General features: G+C 44.6%; 1 protein-coding gene across 20 annotated transcripts in view; it reads left to right on the forward strand.

Moving 5' to 3' along the window:
* LRRFIP1 (LRR binding FLII interacting protein 1) overlaps positions 1-23,746 on the forward strand; it is a 118,837-nt gene that overhangs the window by 78,399 nt on the left and 16,692 nt on the right. For 13 of the 20 annotated variants that reach the window (XM_060282798.1, XM_060282802.1, XM_035140421.2 and 10 more), the window contains 8 exons: positions 6,928-6,960; positions 8,885-9,010; positions 9,231-9,302; positions 15,325-15,495; positions 16,874-16,966; positions 19,872-19,964; positions 21,043-21,135; positions 23,418-23,559. In XM_060282798.1, the coding sequence (XP_060138781.1) occupies positions 6,928-6,960; positions 8,885-9,010; positions 9,231-9,302; positions 15,325-15,495; positions 16,874-16,966; positions 19,872-19,964; positions 21,043-21,135; positions 23,418-23,559 (823 nt within the window). The remainder of the gene's footprint in view (positions 1-6,927; positions 6,961-8,884; positions 9,011-9,230; positions 9,303-15,324; positions 15,496-16,873; positions 16,967-19,871; positions 19,965-21,042; positions 21,136-23,417; positions 23,560-23,746) is intronic. The other 7 variants (XM_060282774.1, XM_060282777.1, XM_060282735.1 and 4 more) reach the window with 4 other exon arrangements.

Genomic DNA, 23,746 nt, shown 5'->3' on the forward strand with positions numbered 1-23,746 from the left:
AGCTAGTAATATAATTTTTATTTATTTATACCCCACTCTTCCCGGTTCAGAAACCCGGGCTCAGGGCGGCTAACAACAAATATAAAACACTTAATGATAATACAACATAATAGCAGCATAAAATACAGTATAAAATCATGAATAACAGTAAATTCAAAGTTGAAAAATCAATTTGGGGGAATCCATCCAATAAACATTAGATAGTCACCAGGGCTAGCTGGAATTTGTCTTGAAAACATTTTTCAATTTGCATTTAATGTTTCTGAAAGATCCTGAAATACTGGAATTGTAAAGATGGCCTCAGCGCTATCTCTTACAGAATCGAGTAGATCCAGATGTTTTAAAAACGAAGCTGCTGCTCCATCCTGGCCTTATATATAACATTCAGTCAGTGGAGTCACTGTTTTGGCAGTAAAAGTGATTAATACCCAGTGGCACTCTGTACTAGGGCTGGGCAATATCTGGTTTTCAGCATTGTGACGTGTCACCAGCTAAACATGGCAATGTACCGATTTATCACAGTGTCTGAAATCAGAATTATGAAGAGGCAAAGCTACCTAGACAGAGGAATGTGAAAGGCTGATACTCTTCCCAGAATGGTACTGCCACTATGGTGAAAACCATATCTGTTCATTTATAGCCCCCATAAACTGTTTAGAAAAACAAGGGCCTTTAAAATAATAAATAAATAAAAGGTTTTTAAAAAATTAAACTTTTTTTTTTAAAAAAACCCACTTTTTCTTCCAAGAAGCTCAAGCTGATATACACGATACTTTCCCCAATTTTATCATCACAACAACCCTGTAAGGGAGGTGAAGCTGAGAGGCGTTCGAAGTGATGCATGCCATTGCCCCCGTTTTATCAGCTTATCAGGCAGTTAGTTACCTTTCCACAAGGGCCACATTGATGCCGAAATCCAGCATCGCCTGAGCTCTGCGAGTGCAGCTTACTCCCGATTGAAGTGCAGAGTGTTTGAGGACCGGGACATTCGCAGGGAAACCGAAATGCTAGTTTACAAAGCTATTGTACTACCAACTTTACTATATGCTTGTGAAACATGGACCACTTATTAACGCCATCTCCAACTGCTCGAAAGATTCCATCAACGGTGTCCCCTAAAAATTTTACACACCACTTGGGAAGACAGGCGAACTAATATCAGTGTACTGGAAGAAGCAAAGATCACCAGTGTTGAAGCAATGATTCTTCAACATCAACTTGGTTGGACTGGTCATGTTGTGTGGATGCCTGATGATCATCTTCCAAAGCAACTACAGTGGTACCTCTACTTATGAATAACTCTACTTACAAATGTTTCTACTTACGAATGGAGCTCCGTCCGCCATCTTGGATGCAGTTTAGATAGGATTTTTTCTACTTACAAATTTTTAGATAGTAATAATAATAATAATAATAATAATAATAATAATAATAATAATAATAATAATTTATACCCCGCCCATCTGGCTTCGACTTACGAATTTTTTCTCCCAATGCATCCCTATGGGATTCGACTTACAATTTTTTTCAACTTACAAATGTGCGTTCAGAACGCATTAAATTCGTAAGTAGAGGTACCACTGTACTCTATTCCAAACTTAAAAATGGAAAGCGTAATGCTGGTGGCCAACAAAAGAGATTTAAAGACTGTCTCAAGCAAATCTTAAAAAATGTATAAACACCAACAACTGGGAAACACTGGCCTACGACTGCTCCAGTGTCATGGGCTTTGAAGAAATTCGATCTCAGGACACAAGGGAGAAACGTGCTAAGAGGAAGGCATGCTTGGCAAATCCACACCGTGATCAACTCCCGCCCAGAAACCAATGTCCCCACTGTGGAAGGACGTGTGGATCCAGAATTGGCCTCCGCAGTCACTTACGGACCCATTGTTAAAACCGTGTTTGTGGAAGACAATCTTACTCAGCTACGAGTGATCATCAAAGAAGAAGAAGGACGGTGAAGCTGAGAGGAGTTCGAAGTGATGCATGCCATTGCCCCCGTTTTATCCTCACAGCAACCTTAAGATGTAGGTTAGGCTGAGAGTGTGTGTTTGGCCCATGGTCACCCAGCAGGACATTGGAGCCCCTCTGCTGTTATTTCCTCATTGCATTGCACTCTAAATAATGATCATCATCATCATCATTATCATTATAAAAGCTTAAGCGGCCCAGATTCCTCTTGCATAGTTATGCAAGTAGTTCGTGTTTGTTCTTTGAGGTTTATGATATCCCTGCTATTCTTACTATATAATTGTATTCTTAAAGCTTAATATAAAATGTCACCCTGCAGTGTAGCAAAGTGGATCATATTCTTTGCTACAATGAAATCTAATTTAAAATGAACATTTCATTTTATTTGTTATATTTATATCCCCTTTCCTCCAAGGAGCTCAAGGTGTGCTCCCCATTTTATCCTAACAACCCTGTGTAGGCTGGGTGAGAGACAGTGACTGGCCTGTGCTCAGCAGGGGAGCTCCATGCCTAAGGGGGGCAGGGCGGTGTTGGTCCTTGGACCTAGTCCAGCACTCTAGTCATCATACTGGCTTTTACTCGTGAGTAACTTCCATTGAGCTCAGTGAGACTTCTTTCAAAGTAACGGCATAGGATAGCAGCCTGATTTGACTTAAATGTACCAAAATTACAATTAAATTACAAAGAGCTCCATCTGCTGGAAACTGCTGTGTAAAACAGGTTCTCAAAAGTAGTACTTGGGTTTGGGGGGTCTCTGGAAAGAAAGAAAGAAAGAAAGAAAGAAAGAAAGAAAGAAAGAAAGAAAGAAAGAAAGAATAGGAAGCCTGAGGACAACACATGAGGCAAAGGCAAGGAGGAGCAGAGATTGCCTTTTGTCTTCTTGCAATGCTAAAAATCACACCAAAATTTATTTGGCTGGGAAAAGCATTGACAGCATAGCAATGACAGAATAAGAAGAAGACAGAAGCCTTCCCCCAAGCACTCAATTTACTCCATTTCAGTTATATATGTTCCAGAAAATAACATTTCTGAAAGAAAATTTCATTTCCACATCAATTTATTTATTTATTAAGAGTTGTATTCAGCTAAGTTCTCCTCAGAGTAGACTCACTGAAATTAATCCTAGTCATAGAATCCTAGAGTTGGAAGAGACCACAAGGGCCATCCAGTCCAACCCCCTGCCAAGCAGGAAACACCATCAAAGCATTCTTGACAGATGGCTGTCAAGCCTCCGCTTAAAGACCTCCAAAGAAGGAGACTCCACCACACTCCTTGGCAGCAAATTCCACTGCCGAACAGCTCTTACTGTCAGGAAGTTCTTCCTAATCTTTAGGTGGAATCTTCTTTCTTGTAGCTTGAATCCATTGCTCCGTGTCCACTTCTCTGGAGCAGCAGAAAACAACCTTTCACCCTCTTCTATATGACATCCTTTTATATATTTTTTTGGGGGTGAAATATATAAAATATATTTTTATATATTTTATATATTTCAACCCCCCCCCCAATGTAGTACTTTACATTTCTCCCTGTTAAAATTCATCTTGTTTGCTTTGGCTCAGTTGTCTAATATGTTAAGGTCATTTCAAAGTGTGATCCTGTCCTCTGGGGTATTAGCCACCCCTCCTAATTTGGTGTCATCTGCAAACTTGATCAGGATGCCTTCAAGCCCATCATCCAAGTCATTGATAAAGATGTTGAATAAGACTGGGCCCAAGACAGAACCCTGTGGCACCCCACTAGTCACTTCTATCTAGGATGAGGAGGAGCCATTGATGAGCACCCTTTGGGTTCGGTCAGTCAGCCAGTTACAAATCCACTGAATGGTAGCATTGTCTAGCCCGCATTCTACCAACTTCTTTACAAGAATATCATGCACACCTTGTCAAAGGTCTTGCTGAAATCAAGATAGGCTATATCCACAGCGTTCCCTTCATCTACCAGGCTTGTAATTCTGTCAAAAAATGAGATCATGTCATGTCCATTAACTTCAGCAGGTATGCTTTGAATAGGACTAGCAGCAAATACCATCCTAAATTTGCATGGTAAAACTCTCAGGTCAATTCATATATGCTGGTGGTGATAATTCCGGTAGGTTGGATGCAGTCATGCTTTGAAAAAAAGACTAAAGGATATCAGTGGGATTTGTTAGTCATGATCACTAACTTAAATCCTGTTATTTCAATTAGTCCAAGCACCTTTGAATATGCACAGATATTCAAGTGTCTGAGTCACAAGCTGCCCAGTAATTTAAAGGCTATCACCAACACTTTGAAGTGGGGCCAGAAATGTAGACTCAGCAAGTGCTGCTCTTTGAGAACTGGAGCTATGTCTTCATTCACCTGGTCCCAATTAGCAACTAGCACCTATACTGTCAAGTACAGTACAGTTTCCAATGACTCATCAGGTACAGGGGTGCCAATTTGAATAAAATATTGAGGGGGCCCAGGTAAGCCCTGCCCCCCATAATCAATCATATGATGCAGTGCACACATACCATTTGAATGGCAATGCCCATCAACTTGGTGGGGATCCAGCCCAGGGGCGTAGGAAGGGGGGCGGAGGGGGCGGACCGCCCTGCGTGCCACTCTGGGAGGGGTGACAAGATAGCCCCTGCCTCCCCCCAGCTGTAGAGCAGCCGAGGGCGCGCACAGTCCATACAGGTGTCCACACACGAGCGGCATCCCGTATGGTCACTGCACATGCGCAGTCCATATGGGCTGCACTGCCCCGGGTGCCGGAGAGGGTTCCCCCACCCCTGATCCAGCCCCTCAAATATTTCATTGGAGGTGGTGAAGACACCTCACCCCCTAGGAGTTGACTCCTATGCCCAGGTATAACACATTTTGTTAGTCCCATCTAAACAGCAAACAAAACAGCAACAAAAAAATAAGCTGGACATCACAATTACAGTAAAAGTCATATTACATGATTAACAAATCAATACAAAATTTAGACTATAAAACAAAATTAACAAAATAGCAACTAAATAAAGTAAGATAAGTACTGTTAAGTTCGCAACACACACCCATGACTCAAAATCTTTTGATCTGTTCAGTTCATTAAAATACACATAAAAGACTCATAATGCCTGTTGTTAAGCCAGCTCAACCAGGTGCTGAGTCAGCTGGGGTCCTCACGCCACGGTGGTGTCATGACTGGCTGGATACAGAGGAGTGGGGGGCGGCACCAGCTGGGGAACCCCCAAGGGAACCCCCAGGGGAAGACGGCTCAGAGCCAGGGGAGTGGTGGTGGGCGATGAGGAGTGGTCAAAGGGAAAAGAAGGAGCAGACGGAGAAGAGGATATGTCAGAAGCAAAACTGGTCACAGGGTTTCATGAGCAGGAAGAGGCTGTGGCAGAGAGCAGTCCAGCATCAGAGGCAGAATCAGAGGCTGGAGAGGAGGTTGGCCAAGAGGCAGAGTTCAGGTGGGCTGCTGAAGAATCCAGGGAGTCTTCCCCTCCTACTGTGACCAGCTTCTCTCCACCCTGGCCTTGTAGAATATGCCTAGAAATGAACAGAGCAGAGCAGAGATTGGTTGCACACAGACACAGTTTGCAACTGCTTGGGAAAGACCTCGGAGGGGAGGGGCCTTGGGGGGGAGGTAGGGACCTTCAGTCTTTGCAGCTGCCTCGTTGGAGCAAGACCTATCGGGAAGAGCTGCTGGGATCACTAGGCCTGTACTGTTTTGGTTTCTTTGAATAAAGAACTAACTTCACTGACACCCATGTTTTTTGTTGCTGACCTATGCCTGACCCAACTCCAGCTCCTGACAGGTGGAGGCGATGGAGCTCTTGGGCCTACCACCGTGATAAAGTGAATATTTACTCCTGGTAGTCTTACAAGGCGCAATTGATAAGGAGCCTGCCCACAACACTCTCAGTAGTCGGGTGGTCCTTTCCCACGTGAGGAATTCAGAGGTGAACCTCTCCCTCTGTGTTGGGGTTGACCAGGAGGTCCAGCAGTGCCTCCATGCTTAGGACATTCTTGCTGCACTGCGGTCTGTCCACCAGCAGCTGCTCCAGCTTCTTCAGTCACACCTGGGCTGACATGGGGCAGCCGCTTCCACATAGTTTGCAGAAGGAACAATTGCTTAGGAATTCCTTCAGTTACGTCCACAAACCTGCTACACACATGTTGGCGGGTTATGGTGGGATTGCAGTGCCACACTGGCAACGCAGGATATTTCCCGGCTGATGGTTTCAGGCTCTTTCATGTATTTCACCACTGACTTCACGTGTGTCTCCCCAGAGTGAGACACAAACTATCAGTTTCTTTCCCTTCAAAGTCACGTCTCAATCTCTGATTCGGATGTCTGGGGTGGGTGGGTGTGGAGGGAAACTGGCACTTTCATGAAAGCTAAAGGAGAACATTGTGGTGTAAACACAAGTCTTTTCTGTTCACATGTTAAGCTTTCAATACTTTCGTCACTTAAAGCATTTGAACACTATTCAAGTGCCTGACAGAAGCAACAGGGGCTATTTAAAACCAAATCAAACTTTTAAAAGAGGATAAATTTTAAGGCATACTGTACAGTGGTACCTCAACATCCGAATGCCTCGACTTCTGAAGGTTTCGACTTACGAAGTTGGCAAACCCAGAAGTATTTTTGCCGCGTGTGCGTTCTGCGCATGCGCAAAGTGCAAAATCACGCTTCGCGCATGCGCAAAACGGACGCTTCGACATCCGAAGGTTTCGACTTACGAAGAGTGCCGCGGAACGGATCGCCTTCGTAAGTCGAGGTACCACTGTACCTTTTAGTCTCTGAAGTAAACCATACCAAACAAAAATTCCATGCTTAGCTGCTTAGGAGTAAATAAACCACATTTACTCCAAGATTGTATACAGCCAGTGATGTCATGCTGAAAAGGTTTGAAGACACTCTCATGGTGGGAAAATGGGTCCTTAAGGTCTGGCCTTGTGGTTCAATTATGGTTTCTTTCTTCTCTCTCCTGTAGGTTGAAGAAAGGCCTGAAAAAGACTTTGAGAAGGTAAGAGTAAATGGGTAGCATGGTTGTGTGTGGGAGGAAAGTTTTTAATGACAGGCATAGTTTGAGAAATGTCTCCTAATCATGAAGAACAGAAATAGGATTCACTGGATTTTAGAGTTTCTATTGAAAATGTTTTGACAATTTTCAGCTCTTAAACTTTCTGCCATTGACTCTTTTTTAACTTCATGTATGTACAGTCATATATTCATAGTTGCCATATTTTTCGCTCCATAGGATGCACCTGACCATAGGGCGAACCTAGTTTTTAGAGGAGGAAAACAAGAAAAAAAAATTGCTTTCTTGAATTGTCCTAGGCATAGCAGCCAACTCCTGGAGGTCTAGGTGCCTTTGCCCCCCCCCCAATTAAATATTTGAGGAAGCTTCTTTTGCAAAGGGGGAAAGCTCCATTTTTTTGAGGATCAGCTCAAAGTTGCGCAGCTTTTTTGCAAATGGGAAAAGCCCTGGTTTTTTTGGGGGGGGGTCAGCTCAGAGTTGTGCATCTTTTTTGCAGGATCAGCTCAAAGTTGTTGAGCTTACCTCGCAAAAGGAAAAAAATCCTGTTTTTATGGGGTTCAACTCACAGTTCTGCAGCTTCTCTAGGAAAGGAAAAGGGACCCATTTCTATAGTTTCCAGACAGATAATCTAATCAGCCAGTCACATGTCGCTGGGGAAACAAGTAGCCTCCCTCTGCAGACAACATTTGAGGCCTGGGCAAGGGGCCTCAGCGGGGCGGGGCGGGAGCTAGCTCTCTTATCTCCCTCCCGATCTCTTGCAATCAGCTGCTGAGCGGGTTCCTTTCAACACTCTCTTTCCCTCTTGTTAGCCTAGCTCTTTCTTTCTTTCTTTTCTTTTTTTTAAAAAAAGCACGATCTGCCTTTCGCCCCTGGGCAATTTGGCTCCAGGGACCATGCATTCGCTCCATAAGACGCACAGAACCTCCTCTTACTTTTTAGGAGGAAAAAAGTGCTTCTTATGAAGCGAAAAATACGGTAGTTATTCTTGCTATATTCAGAAATCCAAATGTGATTATATTTCAGGATATATACCCACTTTTTGCTATAAGAAGTTTGAATAGTATAGTTTGGAGTTTGTGCTTTCGGAGTTAATCTCATTTCATATACTTGTTGCTTAGAGGGGCAGGTGTGATACATGGCCAAGAATGGCAAACCAGGAACAGCATTGGTAGAATGTTGTTTTGCTCAGGTTCTGCTGTGGGGTCTCCTAGAGGCTTCTGGTCGCCCACTGTGAGAACAGGAATGCTTGACTAGATGGGCTTCTTCTGCTGCTCATAACAAATTACAATTTAGTTGACTTTTTTCTGTAATGAAAGGTGGGAAACATTAAAGAATATCCTGAAATTAAGAAACAGTTTTTTTAAAATTTATATTTTTAATAATAATAATAATTTTAAAATAATATTTAAAATTAATATTTTATTATTAAAAGTTTTTTAAAAATATTTTTAATATTATATTATTATACATTTAAATTTATAAATTTCCCATCTCCGCCCTTTCATACTCTTCACTTTTGTGATGGGACAGTGGGTAATGAAAAAGACTCTAAATACAAATCATAGCCAGTGTGTTCTGAAATTAAAGTTGGAAGCTAAAGCAGTTTGGATTATTTTTAATGTGCTGTTGAGTCTGTCTACCTTTTTGAACCAGGAGCGCAACTAGCTCAACTTGTAAGAAAGGGATTTGAATATTAGGAGGAACGTCTTGACAGTATGAGATGTTTGCCAGTGGAACAGACTGCTTTAGAAGTGGTGGGTTCTCCTTTGTGAGCAGAGCTTGAATAGTTACCTTTCAGGGGTGATAGTGGAGATCAGGGGGTTGGACTGAATCACCTTTCCAAATCTTAGATTCTATGACAAAGGCTTACACTGCTTTTATTGTAAACCGCTCCTTGATTGTATTACAGGGGGTTCGTACTGTGTCAAGCCTGTCAGCAGCTACACTGGCCTCTCTAGGTGGAACTTCTTCCCGGCGAGGCAGTGGAGATACCTCCATCTCGGTTGATACTGAAGCATCTATTAGAGAAATTAAGGTAAGCTGGAGATGAAAGCTGGTAAACGGACTTGCTTCTGTCCCTCGTGTCTGTACCATGCAAAAGTAATTGGTATAGGGATATCTCTTTCATCACAACGAATGACTTGTAAAAAGAATGACTAGGAAATTCTATTTTTGTAATGTCATTTGGTTACCCAGTGGTTTTCAGTGATTACTCAGTGGGTTTTTTTGACACCATGCTTTGCCATTTTCTTCAGGATATCAATGAGTTAAAGGACCAGATTCAGGATGTAGAAGGAAAATACATGCAGGGACTGAAGGAAATGAAGGTACAAGTTTATGTTGGAGTGAGCTTGTGAGATTAACCTTGGATAAATATCCAGAGAGGGAACAAGAATGGAGTGTAATTTAACAAGCATGTTTTCTTTCAGAGTTGTGAAATTGCATCCTGAACTTACAAAGTTCTAGTTCTAATTATTCAGCTCATAACAGCTTAGGTACACTTGAAGCACATTAACAGACTGAGCAAACAGCACACTCACTTAAAACAGCTTTTGCATGCTTTATATATGTATACTTCAAGAGTATACTTTTTCACATAAAAGCATGCATTTCTGAAGAGTTGTACAGTTTGAAGTTGGTCAGTTTCGGTGAAATGGGGGTCAATATGAACTAGAGAATCATTTTGAAATCAGACCCAAGCTGATTTTGAAATTCTGTGCCACAGAATCAAGGGAGGGATTTTTTAAAAAATAGTTTTTATTAAATATTTTCTTGGGTTAAAAAAGTACAAGCATTGTCTCGGTTTTCAGGTTGTAGCGTCTTTTCTACAGAACAGTTCCATTCGATGTGAGCCATTAATGTTGTATACAGTTTAAGGTTGGGGGAGAAGATAGTGGGGTAGTAAACTTACATTCTTTTACATTCTTAGTAAGGCTGGGTTCTTTTAAGGTTCAGCATATTCTTTCTGTGGCACAGGTATTCTTTATGGAAGGCTGTTCAACTTTCCACTCCCCCGCCCCCCTCACAGTCATTAAAGTAAAGGACACCATACAAATTTGCAACAAGACCCAGAAATCTGAATAATGATACAGGGTAGTCGCTAAGGCAGTGCTTTCCAAACTTTTCATGTTGGTGATCTGTTTTTTAGACATGCCTCATTTCATGACACAGTAATTCAGCTTTACTAGCGAACTGGAGGCACTCTCCAGCAGCAGAGAGTGTCTGCAAGTTGTCTGGAATGTGCGTGCGTGCGCCCAGGCCCTCCTGCCACGACACCAGCCCTGAGCAGCCCTGCTGTTGCACTCTCCTCGTGCCAGGATCCTAGCACCCCATCCCTTACAAGGCCCCTTGGGGAGGACAGTGGGGACGACGGCGTGACACCCATGCACCCCGATCGAAGGGCGCATGGTTGCTGCATCCCCACAACATCCTCCCCAATTGGTCTTGCAAGGCTCGGATCGGGGAGGGTGGCTCGAGAAGGGCATAATCATGTGCCACTCGAGTGCAGCCTGGGATTGCACGGCTGCCGCATCCTCATCCTGCTGCCCCTTGCAACTTGGATTGCGGCCTCAGTGCCTGCTTTTGTGCTGGAAGGATCAAGCAGAGGGTTGCATGTTTTGTTTGGTTTTACTTGCTGCAAACCTAGAAATAAGTTCAGGGGCGTTCCCAGGATCAAAACTGGGGGGGGCAAGGGGCAGGGCCAAGGCATGGGAGGGGAGGGAGGAAGCGCGCATGGCGGGGCAAGGGAGAAGGGGCCGCCGGCGAGGGGGCCTCCGGCGGCAGCAGCAGGAGCTGCTGAGTTCAATGGGACTTGCTCCCAGGGAACAGCGCACAAGAGGGCAAGCTTCTTAGCGCCCGCTCAGCCAAGCAGCACTAGTGTGGTGGTCTTTTAAGGTGCCCCGCATGCCCAGAAGCACTCTCCTTTTTTCAGCAGTTCAGCAGCAGGATTGGCGGCAGTGGGATCCTGCATTCAGAGGAGGGGAAAATAAAAAAGGAGAGTGCTTCTGGGCATGCGGGACACCTTAAAAGGGAGGGTGCAGCGCGGTGGGCGGGAACACCGAACTTGCGCTCCGCCGGGCTGTGCTCCGCCTCTGCCCACCAGCCCCGCCGGCAGCGCCGCTCTCATGCGCCGGCCCTGCTTCTGAGGGGGGCAGCTGCCCCCTCCTGCCCCGCGCTGGGTACGCCCATGAATAAGTTGTCCTCCCCCCCCTCTCTCTCTGGCGAGGCGCTCCAAGGGTCAAAACCAGAGACTGCCCGATTGCCTAGAGAGGCCCAGGACTCATTGAGAGAGGTGTGGGGGGGATTTAAATACTACACACACCTTCCTATTCTGTTCTAGCAACCCTGGGGAGAGAAAAAAATGGCTTTGGGAGTTCCCAGTAGTATTGTTAGGGGAGGTTGGTGCATTTGGAGGAAAGGTGAGTAATTAATTGCAAAAAAATGGGAAGATTTGTTTGCTGCTTTTAAGAGAGTACAGGGGGAAATGGACTTTCCCAGCTGTTGTAAGGATTCTCAAGCTTCAAAAAAATAATGAAATAATAAAAATTAAATACCTTCAAAGAACCAATCCCCGTCCTTTTGGCAGCTGATTGATTGCAGCCCACTGGCATCCAGCACGTCAGTCCAGGAGTGCCTCTTGATTAACACCAATATTCCAGATTAAGGAGGAGCCAGCCACAAATCATGCTGGAGATGGCAGGGACACACTCCCAGGTTGCCTGCCACCTCTGCCTTTCCAGTTGGCAGGCATGGGCTTGAGCGGCACAGTGGGATGCAGTGAGCTCCCTAGACTCCACTGGGGAGCATTGCCAGGATTTTTGCCTCATAGATCCTGGCTTTCCCCTGCCTGAACTTCCTCGCTGCCCACGGAGGGCAGTGAGGGGCCACTGCCATTGCCTTGTGATGCAAGCCAGAAACTGCAACCAGCTAAATCCTCTCCCCTCCATTCTGCCCCCCTGAAGGACCCCCTCCCCCCAAAAGCCCTCATCCCACCAATCTCTCCCTTTTTATCAAAGGGAGGGAGGGAGGGCAAGCAAGCAAGCAAAAAGATAGTCTTCTTTTAAAAAAAAATAAACCCTTCCTTTTTTGATATGGAAGAAAGCTATTTAGGGGGAACTAACAATGTAAACATCACCAGAAAATAAAAAAATAAGAACTCTTTCCCCTCTTTTCCCCCCACTGGTGGGAGTGAGTGTGAGAGAGAAGAAAGAAGTGCTTTCCAGTTCTTCCTGGATTGTTCGCAGGCTCTGCATAATTAGCTGAGCTCCAAGTGGAAAGATACCTGGGAAGCCCAGGTGGACAAAGGAGGGAGGAGGGAGAGAGCAAACAAAGGTGCCTGCAAATTATCTGCCAAGTATCTGTAAAGTATCTGTTCAGCTGAGCTACCCTCGGGGAAGCTGTCGTGTCTCCACTGGGATACCGGTATTGCCTTTTCACTCACAGCGATATTTCAATTCCGGTATTCAATAATGTGGCAATTGCACAGCCCTATTTGGGATGTGTGGAAATTCCTGAAACAATAACTCAAGAGTTCTTCAGTGTGACCTTTCCCCACTGCTACCCTATTCCCTTGGACTGCTAGAAGATCAAACCTATCGATTCTGAAGGAAATCAGCCCTGAGTGCTCACTGGAAGGACAGATCCTGAAGCTGAGGCTCCAATACTTTGGCCACCTCATGAGAAGAGAAGACTCCCTGGAAAAGACCCTGATGTTGGGAAAGATTGAGGGCACAAGGAGAAGGGGGACGACAGAGGACAAGATGGTTGGACAATGTTCTTGAAGCTACAAACATGTGTTTGACCAAACTGCCGGAGGCAGTGGAAGACAGGAGTGCCTGGCGTGCTATGGTCCATGGGGTCACAAAGAGTCGGACACGACTAAACAACAACAACAACAAACCCTATTTCCTTAGAATGCTTTTAAAACCTCCTAGTATCTTTGTATAGTAGGCTTAGGCATGAGACTGTGACACCAAGGGAAATGTGTGCTAAAATTAGAACCAGTTGAAGAGTTGGAAGGGATCTTGAGGGTCATCTAGTCCAACCCTCTGCAATGTAGGAATTTCAACTAGATCATACATCACAGTTGGCCATCCAACCTCTCCTTAAAAACCTCCAAGGAATGAGAGTCCACCACCATCTGAGGGAATTTACAATAGATGCCATTAGATTTCCAGAAGTAGTTTTTAAGTTGCATGAAATATCACATAAAATGCAACAATTAACAGGTAAGAAACTTGGGGCATGGGGCATCAATAGAAGACTCTTATGGCTTATGACCCAACTCAGTTGCCAGAGTAAGATTAACCCCAGCAGATGAACTCACGTACTCGGTGCCTATCAACAAGGGTGTCCGCCAAGGCTGTATATTAGCCCCCTATCTGTTTAATTTATTCATAAGCGATATGAGAAAACCTTTAATTGAGTCCTTTGTTAACACTCATGCCCCCCGTCTCACAGACTACCGCTGCCCATTGCTTTTGTACGCTGACGACGCAGTGATTCTCTCCTACTCGCGAGTTGGCCTAAACAGAGCATTGAAGATTTTTGCTTCTTGTTGTCACTCCAACCAGTTACCCATAAACCATTCTAAATCTAAAATAATGATTTTTTTCTAGAAGCCGAAAATTGTATAAATGGAGGCTTGATGGTGAGACAGTGGAACAAGTTCTCAAATTCCAATACTTAGGTATCATTTTCCAACACAATTTGCGTTGGACTGCATATATTCATTACCTTCTGAACAAGGCTAAAACGGTCTCCCATGCCTTAATCCAGTTCTATTTCTCTGATGGGGCTCTTCATGTGCCCTCAGGGTTGAAGGTATTTAAGGCAAAAGTGGCAGCTATACTATCATATGTGGCACCACTCTGGGCTGCTCTGGCAAACTCTGCCCCTCTTGAGACCCTCCAGAATTACTTTTTACGTTGTCTCTTGAAACTCCCCCTTTGTGTGAGTAACGCAGCCATATGTCTGGTACTGAAAATTCCTTCAATAGAAACACTGCTATAGAAGCGAGCTCTGAATTTTTGGTTAACACTCTGGCACAGACTTCCCAATTACAGTGGTACCTCTACTTACGAATTTAATGCGTTCCAAACGCACATTTGTAAGTAGAAAAAATTGTAAGTCGAATCCCATAGGAATGAATTGGGAGAAAAAATTCGTAAGTAGAAAAAATCCTATCTAAAAATTCGTAAGTAGAAAAAATCCTATCTAAACCGCATCCAAGATGGCGGACGGAGCTCCATTCGTAAGTAGAAACATTCATAAGTAGAGTTATTCGTAAGTAGAGGTACCACTGTACTATCTAGTCCAATGTCTATGGCGAGACGAATTTGCTAGCCCCTGGGCCAGCAAGATCCATGCCAGATTCCTGCAACTTGGAATTTCCCCCTTTGAAGTCTTGAACTTAGAGCTCGCCTCTGCTAAAAAACTTATCAATCAGAGACTGGACGATATTGAGTTGTAACGTAATTATATGTTGGGCGGGGGAGTATGCTCTCCTCGGCACATGGGCATTACGCCTGCACAACACCTTCCATCCTACCTATCAACCCTCACCACTGCTAACTGACATACGGTACTACCTGAGATTTAGAAAACACCTAAAGTTTAGGGAAATTTTTAATCTGTGATATTTTAATGTATTTTGCTATTTGTTGGAAGCCGCCCAGAGTGGTGGGGCAAACCCAGCCAGATGAGTGGGGTATAAATAATAAATAATAAAATAATAATAATAACCATCGCGTTGCGTTCATCAAAGCAAGGTTTAACGCCTTCCCCTCCAGTGTTCTGTCCCATAGATTCTCTAAGGGCCGAGTCTCAGACTTACGTTCCTGTGATAGTCAGTCGAAAAAATCCCTCCAGCACCTAGTTTTTGTTTGCCCTCTCTACAGTGCTGTTAGGAGAAATCTGCTGAGTCCAGTAGTCCATAAATTCTCTGGACTCCTAGTCGAGACCCAACTTGCCTTTTTATTACAGGATACTGACTCAGTGGTAACCTTGCAAATGGCAAGATTTTTAACCTCTGTTCTGACCTTCAAGAGGCGAAATGGCCTCTTACGTGAATTCTAAAATCCTTCCTTTTCCCCTTTTCTGTATTAAATCTCTGAAAGTTGTATAGGTCAGACTTTTATTTATTCTTTCGTTTATATTGTATTTTATCCTATTTTATCAATTGTATGTCAAGTGTGTCTTGTTGTGTAACAGGTAAGAAAATGTTGGGGAAATGGAATACTGCAAAGTGCTTGTCAATGCAGTCATTGACAAGTTAGTCTTCCTAGCATTTTGACTTGGTTGGTAAAGTAAAAGTCTTTATTAATCTCTGTGCTTTTTTCTTTTCTTTAGGACTCTCTAGCTGAAGTTGAAGAGAAATATAAGAAGGCTATGGTATCAAATGCTCAGTTAGATAATGAGAAAACCAATTTCATGTATCAAGTAGACACCTTGAAGGATGCGTTGTTGGAATTGGAAGAACAGCTTGCAGAATCTAAGAGACAATATGAAGAGAAAAACAAAGTAAGTAGTGATCCATTAGAAGTCTTAGGCTATAAACCTAAGCTTACTTACCTGGAAGGAAGCCCCACTAGAACTTACTTAACTGTTTTTGGCCTCTGTCTGTCTCAAGAGACAATGGAGTTCACCCTGGGGGAAGTAAAAGCACTAGAGAATCACAGCACCTGCTTGTGGCTGCTGCCTCCCGTGTTGTGACCTCTCCAAGGCCCTTACTTCTGAGTCAGCATATTTAGGATTGTGCTCTTTGCATTGTCCCTCTGATGGCTCTAGTTTTTTGAGGCGCCTTTTAACGGTGCCCTTTTCTGAACAGATACTAAATTAATAAAAAGGGACGCAGGTGGCGCTGTGGGTTAAACCACAGAGCCTAGGGCTTGCCGATCAGCGGTTTGAATCCCTGTGACGGGGTAAGCTCCCGTTGCTTGGTCCCAGCTCCTGCCAACCTAGCAGTTCGAAAGCACGTCAAAGTGCAAGTAGAGAAATAGGTACCACTACAGCGGGAAGGTAAACTGTGTTTCTGTGTGCTGTTCTGGTTTGCCAGAAGCGGCTTAGTCATGCTGGCCACATGACCCACAAGCTGTACACCAGCTCCCTCGGCCAATAACGCGAAATGAGTGCCTCAACTCCAGAGTCGGTCACGACTGGACCTAATGGTCAGGGGTCCCTTTACCTTTACTAAATTAATGATGGGTTACACATGGCATGTATATTAAATATGTGTCATGCTGTGGATGAGTCACATGGGATGAGTCACATAAGCATTTATGCACATTGGTCTAGGTTAGAATTTAAGGATTTTATGCATGGTGAAAGATAGGCCTCTCCATGACTTAGGTAAAGGTAAAGGGACCCCTGACCATTAGGTCCAGTCGTGACCGACTCTGGGGTTGCGCGCTCATCTCGCATTATTGGCCGAGGGAGCCGGCGTATAGCTTCCGGTCATGTGGCCAGCATGACAAAGCTGCTTCTGGCAAACCAGAGCAGCACATGGAAACACCGTTTACCTTCCCGCTGTAGCGGTTCCTATTTATCTACTTGCATTTTGACGTGCTTTCGAACTGCTAGGTTGGCAGGAGCTGGGACCAAGCAACGGGAGCTCACCCCGTCACAGGGATTCGAACCGCCGACCTTCTGATCAGCAAGCCCTAGGCTCAGTGATTTAACCACAGCGCCACCTGGGTCTCCATGACTTACCACTTGCCTAATGTACATGCTGGGTTAATAGAATTGGTATCTATTTTAGAATTTATATATAATAACTATCAAATAAAGGAAGATGCCCATCAGCAAGCAGGAACATCTGGAATGTTGAGACAGGTATAATGCTGCGATATCCTTTGCAAAAAAGTTCACATAATAAATATATAATGTGTTTTTGTTGTAGGATTTTGAGAGGGAAAAACACGCCCATACTATATTGCAGTTTCAGTTCATGGAAGTCAAAGAGACTTTGAAACAAAGAGAAGAACTACTTGCAGTAAGTTAATTCTTTGGTTAAACAATACTTTCATTAATATCTTGTATGCTAGCAAATGGACCACAAAATATTCCTTTCTCTAGCTTCAGATTTTCCACAGAAAGTGATTCTTTAGGAATTATCAAGAACATCTCATTACAAGAACATCTCATCACACTGTTCTAGGTTAAATTCTCATTAGATGCTATCTAGCCAAACACCAACTATATACAGTTTATCTAAGCAAGTAATCTTGCTTTATATCCCTTTTTAAAACATTGTAAATTACTGTTGGATGTGTAAAGCACCTGAAGGTAAACTTGTAATTGTAATCAAGTGTGAATGGTTCTGAATTAAAGAGCTACTTGCTTACCAAACCACAGGAAAAAGGTGCCTACTGTCTAATATGGCTCACTTCTTCTTCTTGGAATGCTGGTGTTGACTTCCATGATGTGGGACAGAACTCAGGGAGGACACCACTTCCCTGCTACTGGGATGAAAAATGTGGCTTGAGGAGATGCCATCTGGAGATACCAGATTCTTTTGTGGGTGAACTGGGAGTGTTTGAAGAGAATTGTGGCAATAGCTAAGCAAAGAAAGTATTTGCTCCTGGTACCTTCAGTTTGAGAAACTGTATCTGATCTGATCATATCTCCTGGGCTGGCTATTCTAGACCCACGTGGGATTAGCACTCCCTAGTGCTTGAAGGCAGGAACTTTTATTGCTTCACGGGAGCTTTTAGCCTATATCAGGCATCCCCAAACTGCGGCCCTCCAGATGTTTTGGCCTACAACTCCTATGATCCCTAGCTAACAGGACCAGTGGTGAGGGATGATGGGAACTGTAGTCCAAAACATCTGGAGGGCCGAAGTTTGGGGATGCCTGGCCTATATGGTGTTCCCAGAAGCTGCATCAGTTTAAGTTTCTGCCTTGAACCTCAAAGGATCAGCATCATATATACAGTGGTACCTCGACTTCCGAAGGTTTTGACTTATGAAGTCGGCAAACCCAGAAGTATTTTCGTCGCGCGTGCGTTCTGCGCATGTGCAAAATGGACGCTTCAACATCCAAAGGTTTCGACATATGAAGAGCGCAGTGGAACAGATCTCCTTCGTAAGTTGAGGTACCACTGTCTTGCACTTTTCTGTGCTAAGACCTGTATTTGTAACATTATTTATATTGGCCTTTTCTCAGCTCCTTCTTTTATCATGGTCCCAGGACCTCTCACACCCCCTTATCTTACTCATTTATGGCTTGCTTTGAATGAGATTAATCATAGCATGGCAGAACTGTAGTGTTGGAGGGGACCCCACAGGTCATCTAGCCCAGCCCCTGCAATGAAGTGTGTTGCCTCAAGCCTTGCACTTGCTCCTCTCCTACCTCGTGGAGGAGGTGGTGTCCAGGGGTCCGAGTTGCATCCATCCGCTTAGACAGGGTCGTCTTAAGCATACCCAGCGCCCTGGTGCGAAGATCCCTCCGGTGCCCCCCCCCATTTCCCAGAGTTGACCCCCCTCCCCAGTCCTTCCAGCTTCCTTTGGGCGAGGCCAAGAAAGGCAGGCTGCAAACAAGCCCCTCTCCTCACTTGTAGCAAGTCATAAAAATAGCCCCGGCTCAGGAGGACAATCCACAGGCTGGAAGAGGCAGGATTCCAGCAGCTCCTGTCCCCTCAGCTCCTGCGGCTGCGTACGTGAATGCTGCCTGGCCCTGCTCCCCAGGGCGCTTGTACTTTCCACACGCGCTGCGCTCTTACCTCTCCAGTCCCGGCCTTGCACTGAGCGCGCGGATCAAGCGCCACTGCTGCCGCCTCCGCCTCCGCACTTGGAGGTGCGCCTCAGGTGAGCCACCACCCAGCCAGGTTTCGGCGCTGCACTGACTGCTGGGTTAGCGGAGCCCAGCAGCCTCAATCAGTCGCCGCCCCGAACTGGGTGGAAGGACGGAGGGAGGGAAACAAGCCCGGCAGCAACCCTCCTCCCGGTTGCTTGGGCACGGCCGACGCCGCTCGCTATCCCCCGGCCGCCTCAGCCTGGAGGGAAGGACGGAGGGAAGGAGGCCAGATGGGCGCCACGGAGCCAGTGGGGAGAGCCCCAGACTGCGGAAAGGCATCCGAGCCTTCCCGCCAACAGGCGCTGCGTTTCATTGGTAGAGCTGCTGCCATGTGGCGTCGTCTCTACCAATGAAACGCAGCGCTGGGGTGAGGGATGACCCTGGCACTGCATAGCGGAACAGGGTCCTAGTGCCCCTGCTCCGCTCGCTTACCTCCCTGCTCTCCCAAGTGGCGCGGGTGGCGGGCGTGCAGGAGGAGGGAAAAGGGAGGCCGCCGCGCAGCTCCCCCACTTGCTGGGGCACCCCTCAGCGCCCAGACGCCCTCCCGCCCCGCGCCACTAGACCCAATGGGTGAGCCGGCCCTGCACTTAGATTACTGAATCTACCACTTAATGCATTTTCCTTCCTTTCTTACTGCCTTACTTTGACGTTCAAAGTGGGGTGGTGGTGACTAACTTCTTAAGCGACTGTGTCACATACTAAGTCCGAAGAACAATGTGGCCCCTCTCATCAAGTGTTAACATATTTGATGAATGCCAACTAGAATATGTATACTAATTTCTTCCTCTGCCCACCTGCATGCACACAGCTTGGTTGGGGTGGTTGGAGTAAGACAAGGAGGAGCGTAGGCCTGACTCCAGCTCCTGTCCATACTGTGCATTGGCCACTATGTTCTCTGTTAGAAAGTAGCATAAAGAGGTATTTTATCTTAAGGAGAAAAGTGCCTGGAAAAGTGCCATAAAATTATTGTAAATGGTAGGTTTCTTGGATTTAGTTTATTTAACTTTTTTCATGGTATTTTTAAAATGCTGTAGCCTTGGGCTTTTCTTCTGATTAACTCTCTTGTCTGCCTTCTGTCTTCTTGTTTGCTCCTGTACTTTAGGAAATCCGACAACTACAGCAGAAACAGGAGGGCTATGTCAGGGAAATGTCTGATCTTCAGGAGACAATAGAATGGAAAGAAAAAAAGATAGGGGTAGGAGTCACAACTTTGACCAGATTGCCAGTGCTGTCTTTTAAACAAGAGCATTAAACGCCACATAGTGTTATAAAGTGCTCCTTTCTGCGGAAAAGACTTGTGTCCTTTATAAACAGAGTAGTATCTACCAAAGCAATTTTGGAGCTGGGGTTATATGTGCACCAAGGACAGAACAGAATTCAGAACCCATGACCATTTGAATATTGCAGAAATGGAGCAAATTTATATTAATTTATTTAATTTTCATTCTTACATAACATAAAATTCAAAGCCTTATATTTCTGTATAAGTTTAGCGACGATTGTCGAATGTGGCCAATATTTAGACACTGTAATGTTTTTCATAACCACTACAGAACATTGCTCCGCTTGCTGATCAGCAATTTTGCCTGTATGACACTGTTAAAGAGAAACCTACCATAAAGTCATGAGCATAAAAAAAGAGAAGACCAGGAAACTTGGACAAAAACATAATGTGTGGTGATCAGCTAATGACTTAGAGCAAAGCTTTCCAAACTGTGTGTCACAACACATTAGTATGTCAGCTGCAGTGTGTAGGTGTGTTGTGCAAATGCTCCCACACTCTTTCCCATGGCTGGAAAGGGGTTAGTTTACCCTCCGGTTTGCTAGTAAAACAGAATTATTGTGTCGTGAAATGATACATTTCTAAAAATTGTGTCACCAACATGAAAAGTTTGGAAAGCTCTGACTTAAAGCATTTATGAAACCAACGTTTGTAAGGCCCAACCTCAACTTTACAAAACAAACATGATGTTTGCATTAGATATCTTACATCTCTCTGCAGTAGTGACAGTACAACTCATGGTTCTTGAAGCATGGCACATTCTTGCAAATAGCAGCTACTGATATCTATAAAGGAAGCTTTCATAACACCCACAAATACTAAAATAAAATTCCTTTTTCTGCTTGCATGGAAATTTAATAATTCTCTGCATATCTGAAAACTTGCTCATTCTTATTGCTAATTTACCTTACCTTTTTATTTCTACATTTTTCCTCCTTCCTGTTCTCCTCTTGTCATTCCCTGATCTTCTGCTTGTTCATTGGAAACTCAGGCATTAGAGAGGCAGAAAGAGTTCTTTGATTCCATAAGAAGTGAGCGAGATGATCTTAGAGAGGAGGTGGTTGTGCTGAAGGAACAATTGAAGGTATGCAGAAACAACAAAAGAAGTGTAAAAAGATTAAGTAATCATTTCTGTGTGCCGAGAAAATAAATGGATTGGGCTTTGAAGCAGTGGTGAGCTAACTGTTTAAATAAGGGTTGGCTAAATGTGTGAATCTTTCTTACTCTGTTTTATATTCAGGGCCATCTTAATTATATGTGGTACCGGGGTGCCCAGCGTCCACCCCCCCGGTTGCCCAGAGTTTTTTTGGGGGGGACTCCAAAGTTGTCAACCTTTTTTTAGGCACCACACTTCTCTCTGCTCAGGAAAAGAAAACAGGAAACATAAGGAGCCCAAGGCAACAAACCAGCATCTACAACTGAGCAAAGCAGTGGTGTAAGCAGCATGCGCTGGGCAGGCATCTCCATGGCCCTACGCCAATCCCAGACATGCAGGAAGGCGGAGCTGGCTGGCTGCCTCAGCATCTCGCTCGTCCCCGAACTCATGGCACAGAGCCACCCACAGTAGAAGAGCCCGCCACGGCGCTCTGACCGATGGGCAGGCGCTTCCCCGGACTCCAACTCTCAGGCCCCAGACTCTCTGCCTGGCGTCCCTAAGAGCCCGACGCCCGGGTGCCCTGCACCCCGGCGCCTATGGTTAAGATGGCCCTGTTTATACTCTAATTCAGAGCAGTCCAACTTTTCATATGAAGTGGGCTTTGACACAGAACCCGTGAACCAAACACTGCCTGGTCATGTGGGGAGCGAGGCTAAAATTTGACACAAGCACAGCCCTCACACTGCTTTCTCAAAGCCAGCTAAGCGAGGCACGAGGTTCTGGTGGTGCCCTAGAACCCTCTCAACCCCTTCACAGAGCTGGGAGAGTGCCAACCAGGCTTTGCGAAGGAGGCAGGAAGGCTCCCGAACCCTGCCAAAGCTCAGCGCCTTGCTTAGCCCACTTTGGAAAGACAGTGCAGGGGCTGGGGGGTGCCAAATGTTGCTGAGGGCCACAAAGGCCTTGAGGGCCTGTGTACTGTCCTGTCCTGTCAAATGCCTGGTGCTACATTTTGGCACCTAGTAAATGTTAACATTGGATAAAACTATGTACTGAGTGCTGTTTTGACAGAAGCCAGAGACCACCCCGCCTCTATAAAGCAAAACAGCATTGTAAACTTTCCCCTCTTATATTGGTAGCACAATTTGTTGGGAACATCTCCCACTCAAACCAGATTAAACCAGATTAAAGTCATGAAGAAATAGACATAGTGGGCTGAGTTCCAATTGCCTTTTAAGCCAGTGTGATATAATTGTTGATGTACTGGGTTTGGAAACAATCTTGACTATTTAAGTACAATTTGTAGATAGCTTTGGTCAGCTCTGGCAAATCGTTTTCATGGGATTGCTAACATGATAAAATGCTGCTCTGAACCTCTTGGAGCAGTGGTTCCCAACAGGTGGTCCGGGGACCCCCAGGGGTCCGCGAGCTATGCCAGAGGGGTCCGCAAGATGCTATTAGAATAAAAAATATATTAAATATATTTCGTATGATAACAGATTTTTTGTTTTAGCCGCTTCCTGCATGAGCAGAGTCTAGCGCAAAACTAGAATTAGATAGAGGCAGTAGTTCTGCTGTATGCCATTAGGTGGCGCTTTACAAACACTACTGTTTTGCAAAGAGGCAGCGCACACATTCTACTAACGCTCACCTCCCCAAGATGCTTTGCGCGCGTCGGCTTCATTTGTGCGCTACTGCGCAGATACCCTGTCTTCTCCATTCCCCTCCCTCCTCCCTGGCGCGCGCTGCCTCTTTGCAAAACAGTAGTGTTTGTAAACAAAGCATTTTTCGCGGAAGCTACAGTTCGCGTAGTTAAAAATGGACCGTTGGTTAAAAAGTGGTTCATCTCATTAAGAACTGAAAATTAAAACTAACTGTATACTGATGGAGTACTCTGTTGTAACTGTAAAAAACGTATAAATATAAAATATAAAAAGACTTAATTTGGCTCTCACTTTTTAATTTTAGGATTAGGAATTAATGGGGGTCCTTGTCACAATAGCGGCTCGATGAGGGGTCCTCGAGAAAATTTTGTTGGGAACCCCTGCCTTGGAGAATTATATATATACATACAAATCAAGACATCGGTTAATCAAAATACCATATAGCTTTGTTTATCAAGACATTTCTTATATGTTCCAGATGTTTGTTATGACCTCATACAATGTACACACATGCTTTGTGCCATTTTTGAATTGTGACATTGTTAAGCAAATTTCATATGCATGGTATTGTAATGTTGTTCTAATGTTTGTTTATTATTTCACTCACAGCGACATGGAATAATACCCAACTCAGAAGTAGCTACCAATGGAGAAACCTCTGGCGATCTAGATAATGATGGACTACAAAGTTCTTCCAATATTGCTCCAGGGTCAACTCATCCCCCTAAGGGAGCTGGGGATGATACATTAGGTAATTTCCTTTTATCAGGATTTTTGATCACCACCTTTGCTAGAATCTGAACAACTAACTAATCACCAGCATGCTGCTTATAAAATCACTTCTGTACATTTTATTTTCTGCTTAATGCCAACAATCACTTCAAGCATATTGCATTTCTTTTATTTGTCTTTAACAGGAGATGTTAAAATAATTCCTT

The sequence above is a fragment of the Zootoca vivipara genome, chromosome 1 (assembly GCF_963506605.1).
Source record: "Zootoca vivipara chromosome 1, rZooViv1.1, whole genome shotgun sequence".
NCBI classification, from domain to species: Eukaryota; Metazoa; Chordata; class Lepidosauria; order Squamata; family Lacertidae; genus Zootoca; species Zootoca vivipara.